The sequence below is a fragment of the Delphinus delphis genome, chromosome X (assembly GCF_949987515.2).
Source record: "Delphinus delphis chromosome X, mDelDel1.2, whole genome shotgun sequence".
Lineage (NCBI taxonomy): Eukaryota > Metazoa > Chordata > Mammalia > Artiodactyla > Delphinidae > Delphinus > Delphinus delphis.
The window spans coordinates 68,970,141-68,985,619 of NC_082704.1; the positions used below are offsets into that span (position 1 = coordinate 68,970,141).

Sequence of the window (15,479 nt, forward strand, 5' to 3'; positions counted from 1 at the left end):
AAATCGCTGATACTTGAATTGTTTTTCCCCTGTTGGTAAAGTGGTGTTTCTCTCTTACTGCTTTCAAGATTTTCTCTTCGTCTCGTTTTTAAAAGTTTGATTATAATGTGTCTTGGCATGGATTTGACTTTATCCTGTGTTGCGGGTTTGTTCAGCTTCTTGAATCTGTAGGTTTGTGTCTTTTGCCAGATTTGGAGGATTTTCAGCCATCATTTCTTGAGGACTTTTTCGCCCCCACCCTTTCTCTTCTCCTTCTGGGACTCCGATGACATGAATGTTAGGTCTTTTGTTATAGTCCCACATGTCTCTGAGGCTCTGTTCATGTTTTTGTTTTTAGTCAAGTCACCTAGTCAAGTCTGTCCTTTTCTCCTTCTTTTAGCATCTTCCTATGTTTGTTTTATATATCACATACAGAGTTTTAGCTGTCCTTAGTGGGAGAAATAGGGAGAAGCATGTCTACTCCACTTGGGTCCAGAACTAGAAGTCTCCCATCTTTATTTTTTTTAAATTAATGACACTGGCTTTTTGAAAAGTACAACTCAGTTGTTTTGTAGAATATCCTACTTCTGGATTTGTCTGTTGTTGTTGTTTTTCCCCTCGTGGTGTCATTTATCTTGTTCCTCTATACCCTGTACTTACTGTAAACTGGAAATTAGAATAGAGGCAATCTTAAATAGGCTGGTCAAGGTAGGCCTCACTGAGAAAGTGACATTTGAACAAAGACTTGAGGGAGGTGAGGAAGGGAGCCATGCAGAAGAGTATACCTAGCAAGGGAAGAGCCAGTGCAAAGGTCATGGGTAAGAAGTGCATCTGGCTTGTTCGAGAAACAGCAAGGAGGACCAAGCAGCTGGAGCAGAGTGAGAGGGAGAACGTACTAGGAGATACGATCAGAGATTTAGTAGGAGACCAGATTGTATAGGGCCTGTAGGCCATTGAAGGATTTTGGCTTTACTCTGAGAGAGATGGGGAGCCATTGGAGAGTTTTTGTGCTGAGAACTGACATGATCTGACTTGTGTTTAGCAGGATCACTCTGGCTTCCATGTGGAGAATAGGCCACAGGGGACAAGGGTGAAGCAGTGAGACCAGTCAGGAGGCTACTGAGGTGATGCCAGAGAGACGTGAGTGATGGTGGTTTGGACCAGGGTGGTAGCACTGGAGGTGATAAGAAGTGATTGGATTCTGGATGTATTTCGAAGAGAGAGTCAACAGGATTTGCTGACAGATTGAATATGAGGTGTGGTTCCAAGGTTTTTTGGCCACAGCAACTGGAAAGGTGAAACTGCCATCGACTGAGATGAGGACTGCTTTAGGGGAGGGGTCATTTGGGCAAAACAGATCAGGTGTCCAGATTTGGACATGTTGAGTTTGAGATGTCTATCAGACATCCAAGTGGCAATGAATAGTAAACAGACCCTGTCGCCAAGATGCTCAAAGTTAGAGAAATGGACATGTAGAAGCATTTCATTACAATAACTGTGAAAAGTGCTATTTCAGAGGGGTATACAAAAAAGCAAGTTATCAACTCTACTTGTGGGTGGCGAGGGGCTTACGAAAAGTTTCATAAGAGATGATATTTTTAGTTTGCTCCTGAAGGGTGACTAGGTGTTCATTAGGTAGAGAAAAGAGAGGAGTGTCTTGTTTCCTGTATTCTTAGACCCTGGCACACAGTGGTTGCTCAGCCACACCCAAGCCAGTCACTAGTTGTGTGACCTTGGCCGTTACTTTACTTCTTGAGCTTCAGTTTCTTTATCTGTGAAATGGAAATCATCATAGGGTTTTTGTGAGGATTAAATGTAAAACATTTAGCACATTACCTTGTAACAGTGGGTTAGGGTTAATTATTATTGTTGAATGAACAAATGAATGAATATCTTCCTTCATGACCAAGTCTAGGCTAGGCTGGTAACTCAGGACCTTAAAGTCTTTTATATGCTCGGCAGTTTGCCAATACTATAGAGTGCTAGACTCTTTTCCTACATCCTAAAAGTAGCTCAGGAAAAACAAAAAACAAAAAACACCCTATAGCCTGGGCCTCTGAACTGCTCTGATTGAGGAATAAACATTGCTAAGCCTGGAGTGAATGGAGAGGGTCAAACTGCCTTCCCCACACCCTGTCCCTATTTGACTGCTCTCTCTCTCCTCTCTCCCTCTCTCTCTCTGTCTCTCTCTGTCTCTCTCTGTCTCTGTCTCTCTCTCTCTCACACACACACACACACACACACACACACACACACACACAAACACACACACATTTTCATTTTTAATGAATATGAGTTACATCCCTTTACATTCATAGTGAGCTTCTCCCCACTCTACAGGCTCTCTGATGCTCAGACTGGACTTGGTTGGCAAGTCAGCAACCTTGAGATACTTTGACACTTGGAATCCCCTCCCAACTGCTAGAGTTCCAGCCTGAGGCCCCAGGGAGACAGGCGCCCCCTACAGGTCGAAAACAGCCCACGCCCCTGCAGGCGGTTGTGGTTGCTAGGCAACCGGGAGGCCCGCATGGAGACTGAAGCCACAGAGGAGCCTGAGAAGGGATTTGGGAGAAGGGGACTATTTCTCACTCCTATCCACCGTTTCTCCAGCACCCTCCCTCAGCAAACTGATGGGGTTAGGGCAGGGCGGCCCGCTGCTGTCTGATAATCTGGGCTCATTCTTGAAAGTACAGCTTCACTGGGTGACCCCAATCTTTTTGTGTGGAGAAATAATCACCCTTGCCCCAAAGCCCTCAGGTTTCACCTGGGAGCCAGAGACTGGGATTGCTGAAAGCAGGAAGTTTCTGGTTTGTGAGTAAGGGGCATTGCTGTGGGTGTGCATCCTTGGTGGATGGGAATTCTAGCACATTGGGCGTGGGTAGGAATAATTTTGGTGATTAGTCTACTAAGGTATCAGGATTTCCCCACCTTTCCCAAGGTATGGATTAGGGAACTCCTACTTTCGCCCATTAAAATAAAAAGGCCCCATAGGAACGACAATATATAAAGGATCATTCATACCTTGGTGGAGACAAGTTTCTCAGTGGCTTTCCTGAATTAGATTTCTCTATGGAGTAGGGAGAGATCCTGAGGTCTGTTGACCCCTGTGAGTAGGGACAGAGCCCAACAAGAGGGAAAGAAACAAAAAGAAGAATGGCAGGGTAGTAACACAGAATTCGGCAGCTTCCTAGTACTGTGTCTGGTTTGGGGCTAGCAAATCCTGTCAGCTCTGTGCCCTCTCTGTTAGGACCATGCTGAAGTATTCCGTCCTTAGGACCGCCTTTGGGGACCAGAAATCCACAGCTTTTCCTCCTAGTAACCTAGCATTCTGGCCCAGGAGTAGGTCCAAGCAGGCCGAAGCCGTGGGCACAATAATCCCTCCACTTGGGACTCATCTCTTCACAATCAGTACAGCAGGAGCTTCATTGTGGCAGAGCCCCAAGCCATGGCAAGCTTAGGGGAGAGCTGTACCCGGAGTCTCATCGTGGGCTTTCCCTCAAGAGTTCCAAGGTAGAGATACCAGGCTGAGGTACTGGCAGCCAGAGAGGTCCTGGTCCAGCCACTGCCCCAGTCCACAACATCTCCACAGCCGCACGATGGCAGGGGGAGGCTCCTTGCTCCCTGTGTTCTAAACTGAACTGGGTCGGGGCTGTGCCTTAGCTCTATTAATAGCCCCCTAGCCCAGCCTGCTAGCCCCAAACCCGGATGCCAGAAGCTGTGAGTCAGCAGCTAAAAATAACGAGAGCAACTGCACCCAAACCCCAATGAGCAGCGCCCCTTGGCCCTCCACCCTCAAGTTTTTGTTAATCTCAGCCTCCAGTCCAGGACCTTACAGAGGTTAAGTGCGCCATAGCTGTCCAGTCCTCCTGGGAAGAGAGGAAGGATGGACGGTGGCAGGCTCGGGGCTGAGTGCTCAAGGCTAGGGACTAGGGGCAAGGGCTTGGGGCATTCCGGCAGAGAGTCTAGACTCTGAGGCTAGAGGACTGCAGCTGAGAGCCTGGGAGCTGAGAGGTGGAGGCTGCGGGGGTTGGAAACCCTGGATGTGGTCAGGGTCAGGTCGGAATGGGAGGGGAGGAAGAGGCTGCGGGGCTGCGAGGCTGAGCGACTGGGAGGGGACAGAAAAGTAGGGATGGGGGTGGGGGGGAGGTCCATGCTGAGAGGTGAGAGCCCGGCAGTACCTGGGCGCCCCAGAGCTGAGGCCGGCAGTCGGTCTGAGGGGCGGGATCGGGAACAGGGAAAACTACGGAAATGCAGCTTGAAAAGGTAGTGTGTGGAAGAGGCGGTCCAAGGCGGCGTGGACCCCCGAGAAGACTGGGACCAGGCAGCAGCCGCGGCGTGGGCTCCCGGCGCTCCTCCCACCTCCCAGCCCGTCGCACGCCGATGCCCCCGCCCACCGCGCCTGCTGCAGGCCAGGTATGTTGGCGTGGACGGCGGCCTGTGTGTCTACGTGCATGTGTGTGCATGGCGAGGGCGGGGTGGCGAGAAGGGAAGGGGCGGGGTCTGGGAGGAGGAGGGGGCGGGAACACAAATTCAAATTAGCTTCGGTCCATCCCGAGACCGGAAGTGGCCGTGGGGCCTCCTGGGAGTTGTAGTTCCAGGGCCTGCCCTGCAACCGAGGAGGGTCTTGTCCCTAGGTGCCAGTGCCGCCCCCGGTCCCAGGCTGGCGAGAGAGGAGGAATTGAGACTCGAACCTCCCGACCTCGTCAGACCCTTAGTTCGATTTCCCTTCGTGTGGAGCCATGAACCGGGGTGAATGTGGGTGCGGTGGGGACTGAAGAGTCAGCCAGAGCCCCCTCCTGTCCTTGTGTTTGCCTTAGCCCCTCCCGCACTTCTACCAGACTCCTTATCCTAGGCCAGCTCCGCGCTGGTCATCTTAACTGTTTATCCCAGAGGCTCACGAGCAGCAAACATACCGGGGACCTTGCTCCTCGAGGGGAAGGTGGGCCCGGCAACCTGACCCTGCACGCAGCCCAGAGAAGCGAAAACTTGTGGAAATCGGACCATGCCCTCGGGATACGGAGTCAAGGACACAGGTCCCCAATGGGCACAAGAAACAGGTAGCATTCAGCAAATACGTCACGGGTGACGACGGCGCGGCCCTCCTCTTGGGGCAGGTGACCACAAGGTGGAGCTACAGCGCAACTCTGCACAGCGCGCCTGGGCCGCCCGGAACGCTCCCTGTGGCGGCTGCTCTCCTGCTTCCCACTTGCAGCCCTTCATTGCCCCAGGTGGACCTCTTGCCACCTCCAACCCACGATTCTCCCCATGATGACCCCTCAATGTCATGTCACATGCAACCCTAGATGGAAGGTGCATCCTCCACCCAGCCCCAGCGCTGAAAAGATTAGACTGTGCCAAATGGGCATTCAATTCACTGAATAACCGATTAACGGACAAGATTCAGGAACGAATGTGTCTTGAGGAAAAGACTGTGCACAGCAAAAAGCCACCTGTAGGCACAGAATTACATGGCTAGATGGGCTCTTTGGCCCCCAGCCTCTAGGCAGGAAATCAGATAAATTGCATATGTCAGGGGAGACAGTGAATGAAGCCAGGTCAATATCTCCATCATCTTATAGTTCTCCAGGAAAGGCCGTTTTGTCATCTCCTTCAGTCTGTTCCAAGCTGTCCCGTCCCTGACACCCTGTGCCTTCTACACAAGAACACGTGAACACAGATCAGAAACATTCTCTTGGCAATCTCCTCGTCTCTTCCTCTGTTCTAGTTTCATTCGGGGAGAAACTTCTGGTGACTCAGTGTCTTCCTAACCACTTCAGGTCAAAATCCCAAGGGGAACAGATTCCATGGAAGCTTGGGGCATGCCACCATCTGGGCAGAGGGCCCTCATAGTTCAAAACCTCCTATTGGCAAAGTTCACCCCACGCCAACCCCACCAACATTCCACCTCGGCCATTCTCTCTTCCTCCTTGCTGTTGGCCAATGCAGACAGGCCTCAAACTTTGGCTGGTGGGGGTCCAGGACAGGGCGTTTACTCCATTATGAAAGCGTTGATCCTGGTCAGCAGCACTGCTGTTTCTAAGCCTGGGGAGAGGGGCATATAGGGAATGAGCAAGGGGAAGGCTAGAGGAGGAGAAAAATGAAGTGAGGGGAGAAAGTTCTTACCGGCTCTCTCTCTCTTCTTAGCACATCTCCTATAGGGAGAAAAGCTTCTCATTATGAGTTCAGCCAGCTTCAAGCATGACCTTTTGACCCCGAGTTCCCCCAGACTGCCTTTCCCAAAAGGTTCAAGCCAATTGGATATATAAGGAAGGGTCTAAGAATCTCTGAGGAACCAAACAGACCAAACCCCAAGCCCCAGGCAGCATTTATGAATCTGAATCAGCCCTACCACCAGGACCCTAGGGAGAATAAAGACCCAGAAAGCTGGGGCACAAAACACTCACCGTTGGAGGAGGAAGGTCCACAAAAGCAGCAGGATGGAGACACAATTGGTAATGATCCACATCAGTAGGTAGGTTTGAGGGGACTATGGGAATAGAAAAAAGCCCCTGTCAGTGGCCAGAGCGACCCATATACAGACACAGGTAGTATATGGGGGGAGGAGGGGCAATAAGTAAGGAAGAGAGGGATAGGGTTAAGGAGAAGCAGGGATGGGAAAAGAGGAGGAGGGGTGACAGTCCCAGAGCCCTTACAATAAGCCAGACAGGGTAACGCATCTGCTGCAGCAGCTGGCAGTCATTGGTGGTGACCGAATCCACCCCTGCACACCAGAGTAGGGAGAAGAGCCAGGGCTTGTTCACTACAAATAGGTTCACCGAGACATTATCTTGGTGCAGTGCTCTGTGGAGGAGGGGAAGAAATAGGGAACATCCAGAATCATGGCGTTCCAGGCATGGGAGGGAGACAGCCCCTCTCTGTGCTTGAATCTCCAGTGTCACTTCCCCAGAGCCATCAGTTCTGCCTTTGCATAGCAGCCCCTGACCAACTCTGTCTCCTGGTGGATTCCACCTACAGGTCTTAGCTTTGCTGTCTGGGGCCACACAAATGTGTCTCTCCTCTTTGTCTCGTGACATCCCTTCAGAGGTCTGAGGGGCAGTGACCACATTCCCCTGAGTCTTCTCTTCTCCAGGCCCAACAGCCCCAGTCACTTCAACTGGGGCTGGGGACCTGGCTTATCATTCCCTTCCTCATAAAAACCTCTCTAATCTGACCTTACTCCAATTTACCTATGTTCCTTTTGAAGTTTGGAGCCTGCATCTGAAGGTGATATCCCGGGCAGGCTGGGACCAGCTTCGAGGAGAGCAAAACTCTTCCTGCCTTCTGGGCACTATGCCCATGTGAAGGCAGCCCAGGGTCAGGCTAGTTTTTGGCAGTGTCATTCATTATTCACAGTGTTCAATCAAAGCCCTGGTCTTTTTCACACATGCTCCTGCTAATGCCAGTGTCTCCCTCTCTTGTTTTTGTGCAGTTGAGCTTCTTTTGGACCCCAAATATAGGTCTTTGCATGTATCTCTGTTGCATTTCATCCTGGTACATTTGGCCCGTCATCTTGGAGTGCTTAGACCTTTCAGGGCCTCCATTTTCCCATCAGTGTTTTCATTACCAATTCATGCCTTTTGGAAACATGATCAGCAGTCGATGTTGACCAGGACAAGACTAAGGGGAGGGCCAAACCTGATATCGTGTCTCCTCCCATGGTGACAACTTGGGGAAAGTTCCTTGAAATACTTAATATGATAACTGGGCTATCTTTCAGTCCACATTTTTTTCTATCTGACCACAAGGATATTATAAGAGACCTTGGCAACTGCATGTTTGTAAGTCTATCATGTTTCCTGGCTGGGTCAGCTTCTGGGGCCCAGCTCACATCTGGGACTCTCGCCTCTCTCCCCTGGATCCATCCTCTCTTGCACCAATCTCTTTGGTGTAGAATGAAAGCTAAAATCCTTCTGGTGGCCTACAAGGTCCTACCCAATTTGGCCCCTGCCTACCTCTCCAGCCTTGCCTTCCCCTCGCTCACAAGGCTGCTGTTCCTGTTCTTCTGCAGCTCTTCCCATTGTCCTCTCTTTGTGACCTGTCAGGTCTCAGCCCAGACACCACCTCTTTAACCACTCTTCCTACTGTGACCCTCCCTAGCCCCTCTCTCCCAATCTCTACTACATCTTCCCAATTTTTTTGTCTTCAGATCACTTATCACTATCCAATATGCATATGTTTTGTGCAGTGGTTTGTTGTCTGTCTGTCTCACCCCCAAAGCCTGCAATAAACAGTGCCTGACACATAGCAGGTGTTCAATAAATATGTGTTGTATGAGTGAATGAATGAATGGCCTTTGCCTTCCCAGCCTCGGCTCTTCCCCACCATTAAGCCTCGTGTGATCCCCTCAGCTCCTTTCCTCTGGCACTCACTTGATATCCAACAGTGGCAGGTCTTGATAGGGGAGGTTGAGAAACTGGGGCCTCTCAGTGCTGTGGCCTCCCAGATGTCCATATATCTGGCGCATTTGGGGGGCCCGTTGTTGGACATAAGCCCGATCTTCATCCGGTAGCCAGAGGACCTGTGGTTCAGGGTGGATAGGCATGAAGCTGGCGAAGGCCTAGGGATTCCGGGGGTGGGGACAGGGGCAGAGAGGTCTGACTGCGGATGGGCTGTATGAGCTGGGGTGGGGCCCTGGGGCGGGGGGAAGCCTCAGCATTATCATCATGGCCTAGGGAAGGCAGGGGAGAGGGGCACTAGGGAGCACTTGGGGTCCTGGCAACATCACCATGGCTTGGGGCACCCCTGAACTCAGCACAGTCTCCAGTGTCTGGTTCACAAAAGTGTCATGGTATGTATGGTTTCGTGGGGGGCGGCGCAGGTCAAACATGACAGAAAGGTTGTGGGCTTCAGCTTCTTTCAGTAGTTCTTTCAGGGCTGGCACTGTCTGATTCTCAGCGTCTTTCCGATCAGGGCCTGACAGCTGCTTAGCCCCCCAGAAGGGTCGCCTCTATAAGAAGAAGAAAATTGTTTCAAGACCAGAAGAAGCCTCCAGGCCATCCTCCCATCCTCATTATCTTCACTCATTACCCCCACTTGGTGTACAGCTTCGGCCCACTGCTGAGCCAGGGTTTTTCCTTTCTCCAAATTGTGGCCTTTTCTAGACCCTCTAATACCTTACTCTGGCCCCAACCTCCTATCCTCCCGGTTTCCTAACTTCCTCACTCTCACTACACTTGCCCTTGGGTCTCACGGAGACCTCTGGGATCTTGACCCATTGGTTTCCTCCCAATCCATCAGCCCCTTTCTGGCCACACCTACATCCCCTACCCATGGTCCATCCGCAGCTTGAACTACTTTTCCACAGCCCCGTCAACTCCTTTCCTGCCCCACAAATCCCAAACTCATTGAATTCTGCAATTGTCCGCCCCCTCCACCCCTAGAATCGGGGGGCAGAGCACACCACGTAGGCTGTTGGCACTGTAGTCCTATTTTTTTTTTTTTTTGGCGGTATGCGGGCCCCTCACTGTTGTGGCCTCTCCCGTTGCGGAGCACAGGCTCCAGACGCGCAGGCTCAGCAGCCATGGCTCACGGGCCCAGCCGCTCCGCGGCATGTGGGATCCTCCCGGACTGGGGCACGAACCCGTGTCCCCTGCATCGGCAGGCGGACTCTCAACCACTGCGCCACCAGAGAAGCCCTGTAGTCCTATTTTTTGCTCTCAGTGCCACTTAGCCATCCTTTTACTTTTTCTTGATTTGTTCCCTCTCCCATTCCTCCTGGTGGCTGTTCCAAACCTCTGCCACTCTCCTCTCCTCCCCTTGAAATCAACAGATGACCTTACCTCCTAGTCACTGGCATGGAGAAAGTGAGCTATCAACACTTATTAAATGTTTACTATGTGCCAGGCAGCATTAGAAGCACTTATGTGTATTAATTTATTTAGTCCTCCCGATAATCCTACAAGGTAGGTACTGTTATTATTCCCATTTTATAGTTGAGGAAAATGAAGCACAGAGACCCTAAGGAATGTTGCCTAGGCTCACACAGCTAGGAAGTGGTGAAGCCAAGATTCAAACTCAGACGTCCTTTACTCTTAAGCGCTCAGATATGTCTTAATCCCTCAGAATATGTATCCAACTGACGGGTTGGATTACGGGAGATTTTTCAATTTTAGGTTATTTCTCTGAAATTTTACTTTTTAAAAATTTTTTTTATAAGGAACTTGTATTACTTTGGTAATCAAGAAAAGAAAAACTAAACAAATTAATTATTCTTTTAAATAATTTCCATCACCTGCAGGATTGAAGTCCACACTTCTAGGCCTGGCATTCAAAGCCCCCGGAGACCAAGCCTCTGCTCCCCCGGCCCCCGGCCAGTCTCATCTCCCACGACTCCCATGCATTTTTGTCTCCCACTTCCACTGAGCCACTTTTTCATTGTCTTTTTTTTTTTTTTTTTGGCCTTGCCGCGCGGCTTGCAGGATCTTAGTTCCTCAACCAGGAATCGAACCCGAGCCCAGGCAGTGAAAGCGCCAAATCCTAACCACTGGATCGCCAGGGAATTCCCACGGAGCCACTTTTTGTTCCCTGGAAAGGTTTCTTCATATTTCTGGGCTTTACACACACTCTTCCCTCTGACCAGAATTCCCGTTCCCTGCCTTGTCCATCTTAAAAACTACCCTCACTTCATATGCTGCTCAGGCATCCTCTCCTGTGAAACCACTCCTGATCCTCTCCTGTGCTCCCCCTGCCCAACAGTGACCTCTCTCTCCTCTCTACCCAGTAAAGACCTTGCTCTTGCTGGAGGTTTCATATTCTGATAGCCTGTTGCCTAGGTGCTTTCCTTACTAGGAGGGAATGACCTGAGTGCAGAGATTGTATACCTGTCGCCCAACACGGGGCTCAGCAGACGCTTATCAATGAATGAACTCCACCCCCGAGTGCCCCTGCCCATGGCTGCCTCTTCCAGAAGGCTGTCCTCACCTGTAGGAACCAGGCCCCGGCATTGAGTCTCTTCAGCTCAGTCCAGGAGAAGTTGCTACTGTGGCTGTTGACTCGGTGTGGGAACACAGTGGCCACATCTGTGGTCCTGGTCAGGCGCTCATCATGCATGAGGAAGGGGATCCCGTTGGAGCTGAAGGCACAAGGGGAGTCAGAGGGCCAAACTCTGGGGCATCATTTCCGGAGCGTCCCTGCTGTGTCCCTGGGTTCGGGAGGGGACCCCGGCTTCCCTCACCTGACCATCACATCGGTCTCAAACACAACAGCTCCACATTCAGCTGTCTTCCGCAGGGACATCAGGGTGTTCTCGGGGGCCAGCTGGGAAAGGTGAGGAGGTGGCAGGGAAGGGTGAGAGCCTGGGAACCCACAGGCCTGGTCACAGCAGCCTAGAGGAGCAGACCCTCCCTGCCCTGCCAGCATTCTGCCCAGCACTCACCATGGGGGCCCCTCGGTGTCCCATCAGCTCAGGCTTGGGGGGTAAGTCTTTGGATTCCATGATACAGGCTGAGGAGATGAATAGGGGCACCAGGTAGATGGCCAGGGCAACTCCAAAAAATAGGAGAAGTAGCAGAATCTTGGGACCTGTGGGGAGTGGGGGACAGGCTATAGAGAAAGGACAGTGGTGGGCCCTGGGGACAGAAAGCAGAGTGCAGGTGCAGGGAACGGAGCAGCAGGAGGCAGAAGCATTGATGGCCAGTGAGGGTGTGTGAGAGGGTAGAGTTGGCACCTCTTTGGTGGATACGGTAGAAGGTATCAGCCACAGGCCAGGCCAGGAGAGTGATGCCAGCAACTGCTCCAATATGAAGGAATGGGGCTGTGGCCTGTGGACAAGAGCTGTTGAGGAGGGCTCTTCTCCCTAGAAGCCCTCCCCTTCTCCCCCTAGGACCTGACTTTTGAAGTTGAGAGCTACCTGGAGTCTCGGGGCACCAGGGAGCAAGCTGTGTCCTGGGGTTGGCCACAGGCGAAGGTTTCCCCCGCTAAGCCCTGGATACCAGCCACTCACCTGCAGTGACAGACGTAAGCTATGCCACTCCTGCCGCCATTGGACCTCCAGTCCCACAAGGCCAGCGGCCACAAGAAGTATAATGAGGAGCAGCAGCACCTGGGGAACCAGGGATCTTCATGTCAACCTGGGCTTGTGGCTGCCTGGGCTGCCCCTCACTCTGAAAACAGGACCATTCTCTTCTCCTGACTCAACCACTGTCCTTCTTTCACTCAGCACATATTTACTGGGCTTCAGGTCCTGAGCTCGTGCCCAGGGATAGAAGAACTGGCTAAGTACCGGGCCCAGTGTACCCCTCTCCCGCTTGCTCCCATACGCCCACTCTACCTTGTGAGTGGTGTGCAGGCACAGAGGCTGGCCACAGAGCCGCAGGAACAGGGCCAGGAGCTGGGGGCAGAGGTGGTGGGAGTCATGAGGTGCCAAGAGAGGGGCTTCCCAGGCTGACACCTCCCTCCTCCCCTCCCCTCAGTGGCCAGGGTGAGAACGACAGGGTAGAGCTGAGCGGGAAGGAAGGGCTAAGGTTTGACCAGCTGCTCCGGGACCCACCAAGAGCAGGGATGCGTATGTGACCAGTAGAGAGATGACCAGCAGGAATGCCGGGGACCAGTCCATCCAGTGTCCCCAGTGCTGGAACAGGAATCTATGGGAGGGGAGAGGGAGGTGTCCGAGTGGGGGAAGGGCAGCGATAGTAGCCTGAGGGGAGCTGGGCTGGGTGGCTCTAGGATGGGGGCTAGAAGGGAGTGAGGGGAAGCCCTTCAGGGGGTCAGGGGCTCCACGGACTGGGGAGACTTCACGGAGGGGTTTTCAAGGAGGCTGGGTAGGGGGCAAGCCAGGCAGGGCTGGGGATGACCGAGCACCCTGGAGTCCCGAGGTGGGGAGTAGGTTGACATGTCTGCTGAGGAAGGGGGTCTGTGACACACTCATTGAAGTTGTGCAGGTCATTGAGAAGGATGAGCACGACGTACAGCCAGCCCAGGGAGAGGAGAAAGGTGAGGAAGAGCAGGCCAAACCAGATGCATTCGCACTGCAAAGGGGCAGGAGAGAAGCTCACAGCCCATCCCCACTTCAGCTCAGAGTCCCCAACAGAGGGCAGCTCAAGGGGGCTTCCTGCCAGGCATGGGGGTGCTCTGCTTTTGCAGGTAGCTCTTTCCATGTTTGAGGGGATTTTCCTCCTGGGGAGAGAAAGCCCCTTCCTTCCCTATCCCCTCCCCTCCACTGTCTCTGAACACACCTGGCCTTCTTATCCCCTCCGAGTGGCCTCTGCCTTGGACTTCTGCCCCCCCACCCCACCCCATCCGTACTTCACCTGGTTGGTTTGTGTCCTGTCTTTGGGGCATTTCTTCCAGTGGCAGCTATACAGGCAGTGGAGGCAGTGGGCCCAGACCGAGCAGCAGCCGGGAGACTCACCCATGGTGAGGGCCTGGGGGAAGGAACACTTGGCTATCAGGGACCCTGGCAGAAGGCAGATCCCAGCCTCCCTCCCAGTATATGTGAGGAGCCCCGGGAGGAGCAGAGGCCTGGGCCGCTGCTCAGCAACGGAGGTCACAGGGCAGGCCCCAAGTGCCAGATTGGATGAGGAGGTGAGCAAAGGGGACAGTTTCCGGGGTCTTTCTTTCCCTTTCATCTGCATATGTGGAAAGTCAGTGGGACACCCAGAGGTCTAGCCTCCTGGCAGGATATACACCCACTCTCTCCATCTCCTCCCCTTTCAACAGCATCCCTATCTGGGGATGGAGAGGTTGCCTGTGGTAGGGACTCAGGAGAAACTTCCCTGGGGGTGGGGCAAACACGGTTTAGCAAGTTGAGGCAGATCTGGCCAAACTTCAGGCGGCCCCGTGTTGAGGCTTCCACCATAGAAGCCAGGAGTAACCTGAAGGAGAGGCACCAGGACTGACCTGGGGCCGAGGGAGGCCTGGCTAGTGGCTATTTGGTCAGTTGCTATGGATACAGAGATTGCACACATTACAAAGCTCTGAACTGAAAGATTCTCTGTCTCCACCTCCCAGGGGCAAGGGGGCACTACCAATAAGAGGAAATCTTGAGGAGAACAGGTTGCCTGGGTCACTCCCTACCTTCTGAAGGAAACTTTTTCCTGCCTGCACACACCTGGAACGTCTAAGCCCTCTCACCCCAGTCCTGTCGTTTCTTGCCCAGTCATCCCCCAACCTCAGCCAGGAACCCAGTCCCCGCCTTTTCCTTCTCAGGGGCCCCACCCTCTGAGGACACTTTGGTGAAAGTACAACAAATACAGGGCAAAGGTGTGTATGGGGCCTGTGGTTGTCTTTGGACCTTGTCCTTTGAGGTCAAGCTGAGTCCAAGCTGGCTTACTGATCCCCAGACTAGGCTGGGTGTGTGATTTTGATTCTACATGAGAAGGTGTGGGATTTGTGTCAGCATTTGTATGTGCATGCGCACTAGTGGCTGTTAGTAAAATGGGTTTCTAGGTGATTTGGAGTATGTAAAGGAGCCCCTGGATACACCCAAAGTGGGTGTGGTCTGAGGAACATGACCCCTTGCCTTGTCATCTGGGCTCCCCTGAAGCTGTGGAGTCTTTAGGGGTTGCACAGTGGCTGAAAGGAGGGTGTGGCCGCTCCTGAAACAGCCCTTCTTACCCTCTGCTTGCCTTGGGAAAGGAGGGTTGGGGTAGGAATGGAAGTTAGGGGGCTGAAGCTGGGGGGAGGGAAACCTCTCCCCACCCTGACACCCCTCCCAGGAAAAAGCCAACCCAGAGGGAGGTCCCCTGCCTCTTCCCATGCTGGGACCGAGTGGTTGTAGCCTGCCTCGGGCTCCAGCCATACCTCGGGTACTGCCTCTGCACCCCGGACACTGCCGTCCAGGGTCCCACCTCCCTCCAGAAGCTGTCTGTAGGATAGGGTCAGGATCTGAGCAGCCAGAAAACTCCAGTCAGGGGAGCTGACCAGGGGTGCTGCTCAATCCCTGGGCCCAATCCCTGCCGGCAGGAGCCGGTCTCGGCCCTGCCACTCCCGCCTGTGGCCCCCAGCCTTCCCGAGCCCTCACACCTTTTCTCAGCAGCAGGTCCGCTCTGCTCTCTGCCCTCTGCTGTGCACTGCACTGTTTCCCAGGTCCTCTCCGAGTTGTCAGCCTCCTCCCTCTTCCAGGCTCAGCCCCCACCAGTCAAACAGGTGGCACTGTTGCCACCTACAGGAGGCTGTGCGGGTCCTCTCCCAAGGCCTGCAGCTGCTCTGTTGCCTGTGGTGCCCGTGCCTGGTCGGGTGGGAAGATGGGAGGGGGGAAGGGGGAGGGCGAGCAGATCTGCTTCTTTACTCGCTGTCGGTCAGGGGGCTTGGGGTGAGGAATTCCTTTGTGCAGCTTTCCCCATCCCTCTGTCCCTCCTCCTGTTCTCTTAGTCACTGCTGGGGCTTTGTCCCGGCTCAGGGAGGCGAGGGCTGAGGGCTGAGGGCGCGGGTGGGCGGGAAGCTGGGGGGAGGTGACCACACAACTTTGCAACTTGGCAGTGAGGAGAAGGGGCCCAGCCAGCCCCCTGGAGGGGGGTGTGTATGTGTGCGAGGAAGTCTAGCATCCAGTCTCAAGCTCCCTG

At 53.3% G+C, this 15,479-nt stretch overlaps 1 protein-coding gene across 1 annotated transcript; it reads right to left on the minus strand.

Moving 5' to 3' along the window:
- Positions 1 to 5,354: 5,354 nt before the first annotated feature.
- On the minus strand, positions 5,355 to 15,001 carry GDPD2 (glycerophosphodiester phosphodiesterase domain containing 2). The gene is made up of 16 exons (XM_060003035.1): positions 14,941 to 15,001; positions 13,227 to 13,340; positions 12,841 to 12,944; positions 12,467 to 12,560; positions 12,248 to 12,307; positions 11,921 to 12,019; positions 11,645 to 11,738; positions 11,354 to 11,499; positions 11,153 to 11,235; positions 10,900 to 11,050; positions 8,705 to 8,926; positions 8,349 to 8,497; positions 6,633 to 6,780; positions 6,384 to 6,466; positions 6,103 to 6,131; positions 5,355 to 6,021 (listed from the first exon to the last, which is right to left on the minus strand). The coding sequence occupies exons 2-16, from the start codon at positions 13,329 to 13,331 to the stop codon at positions 5,969 to 5,971; spliced, it is 1,620 nt and encodes a 539-aa protein (XP_059859018.1). The 5' UTR covers positions 13,332 to 13,340; positions 14,941 to 15,001; the 3' UTR covers positions 5,355 to 5,968.
- Positions 15,002 to 15,479: the final 478 nt, after the last annotated feature.

Excerpts from the sequence above, each read along its gene's own strand:
- GDPD2 (XM_060003035.1), bottom strand. The coding sequence starts at position 13,331 with ATGGGTGAGTCTCCCGGCTGCTGCTCGGTCTGGGCCCACTGCCTCCAC. Across the intron at positions 12,308-12,466 it reads CATACGCATCCCTGCTCTTG|CTCCTGGCCCTGTTCCTGCG; the intron begins GTGGGTCCCGGA and ends CTCTGCCCCCAG. Across the intron at positions 6,781-8,348 it reads CTGCCACTGTTGGATATCAA|AGCACTGCACCAAGATAATG; the intron begins GTGAGTGCCAGA and ends CCTCCTCCACAG.